The 2,098-nt window shown below is 37.4% G+C and overlaps 1 protein-coding gene across 1 annotated transcript in view; it reads right to left on the bottom strand.

Annotated features, from left to right (window-relative positions):
• Window positions 1-964: 964 nt before the first annotated feature.
• Window positions 965-2,098, bottom strand: part of LOC107719955 (protein sel-1 homolog 3-like) — a 5,770-nt gene continuing 4,636 nt past the window's right edge. Inside the window, exons 6-7 of the mRNA XM_016527510.1 lie at window positions 1,575-1,750; window positions 965-1,346 (exon numbers count right to left, since the gene is read on the bottom strand). Coding sequence (XP_016382996.1) covers window positions 1,102-1,346; window positions 1,575-1,750 — 421 coding nt within the window. The 3' untranslated portion in view covers window positions 965-1,101. The remainder of the gene's footprint in view (window positions 1,347-1,574; window positions 1,751-2,098) is intronic.

The following is a 2,098-nucleotide window of genomic DNA, read 5'->3' on the forward strand; positions in this document are numbered from 1 at the left end:
TATAAATCATCAATTATATGTATTTATACAACTGGTCCTCAAATCTGATTGGCTCTGTTTTTTGGAACACAAAAGGAGAAATAAAACAAAAAAAAGTCCTGTTCGTGCTTGGCAGTGAATATATTAAGCCTCTTTTCAAGGATGCAGAATTATCACAAAATAACCTCTTGCAACTTGTGCAGAAAATAAAACGAAGTCAAGATGAGAATAGTAATCTCAAGATGAAAAAAAAAAAACATAACTCAAATTCAGATTAGCCATTCCTGAGCTGTGGCACCCTCTCGAGGTTTATAACTGACAACAGATCTGCCTACTTTCCCACGTAAAGATCCAAGTCACAGAAGCCCTTAAATCAATGTTAAACCTAATAGGTGTGAAAACTTATGAGAGGAGGACATACACATTTATAACCAAATACTACTTAAACTTAGTTAATAAAAACAGGAGTTAGTTATTTGTTGCTTCATAAAACCCTATATTGTAAAAGATTATGTTAGTAAATATGTATCATTTCAAAATGTTTTCTGCTGTTCAGTGTGAACTGTAAAAACACACACTACTTACACACTGCAGTATGAAACAGACTGTAGCTATTCAGATGAAAGAAAAAGAGAACCGTTATGGGCTTACATTTCTGCCACAATTCTGCGCGCGAAAGATCATATTTTGAGCGCACAAAAGTGCATTTTGCACACGCGCGATCTGAGTTTGTGGAGAAAATGTTCGTTTCGCAAAGAAAAAAGTATTTCGAGCGCGCGTGTGCAAAATGCACTTTTGTGCGCTCAAAATATGATCTTTCGCGCGCAGAATTGTGGCAGAAATGTAAGCCCATAAACCGTCACGTATCATGTGACATTTATTTGCACTGCAAACATTCTTGTATTCAAACTTTATTTCACCTAAAGAAAGTAGATGAATCTGAGTGCAAACAACACAGGTTACTGAGAACCTGACTGGTCATTTTGTTCATGCTTTTATCCAAATCAACTTAAGGTGCATATATACTGGTTCAGTTCTCCTGCAGTAACCTGAGTTGAAGAGTGTTGATCGATAGTGACGGCTGATTTATAACCTATTGAAGGATATAGTCGTGTGTTCTTTTCAAAGCAGATGGGAAATGAACATGATAAAGATGACACATGCACACACTCCAGTCACTGTCACGATTAAATCAGAGGTTTTCTGCACTGAAAGGTGATTGTGTGCGACTGTAGGCTGGTAACTCTGCTGTTGGTTTTCTCTTCTGGTCTCCAGAGGACTGTCGCTGATTTCCTGCCCGGGAAGTTCAGGTTCATCGTGTCTCTCTGATGATTGGCTGGTTGATAGGTAAAGCGCAGAGTAACATGCTGATGGTAAAACATAATTTTTTAATCAATTGATTGACTGATTAATAATTTATCAGCTGACTCAATATTTTCATAAATGTTTTCATTTTATAACAAGGTAACATGTCTATAGTATATAATACATGTCATAAGATATGGACCACTTTTATGAAAGCATTTTGATAATTTTTGGAGTGAGAGGGTGGAAATGGTCAGGAAAAATGTTTGCTTTAGTGATGGATGTTTTACCCAGAAGAGTTCGTAACAGCACAGCGAATACAAAAACTGCGAGTGTGGCGAAAACCCCGCAGGCCAGCGTCAGCTGAACAGAGCTGTGTGTGAAGTCTCTCCACGCTCGCATCAGCTCCATCCTCCACAGGACTAATGAACATGGAGTCACGTCCCCCTCCTCAAACGCCCTGCACCTACAGGAGGAAGAGGATCATGAGGAGAGAGCAGATGCATGCAGATGTGTTCACCTATACTTGACTTCCATTGACTTGCATTGTTCTAAAAATCAACATGAATTTATAATGGACCCTATTTACTTTTTAGTGCACATTGCTAGTCTTTGTGAATGATTTACTGCTGCATGTTATTCCAAGAAAAAACAAACTATTGTTTACATCAAATTATGCAACTTTCTGTGCCATTGAAACTACTTTTCTTTGCAGCAGTAAAAATGGGAAAGAAATTATAGAAATTCATACTTTTATTAAGCAAGGATGCTTTAAATTGATCAAAAGTGATGATAAAGACATGTATAATGTTAC

Source organism: Sinocyclocheilus rhinocerous, unplaced genomic scaffold (genome assembly GCF_001515625.1).
Source record: "Sinocyclocheilus rhinocerous isolate Xijiao unplaced genomic scaffold, SAMN03320098_v1.1 scaffold10063, whole genome shotgun sequence".
In the NCBI taxonomy this organism is placed as follows: Eukaryota; Metazoa; Chordata; class Actinopteri; order Cypriniformes; family Cyprinidae; genus Sinocyclocheilus; species Sinocyclocheilus rhinocerous.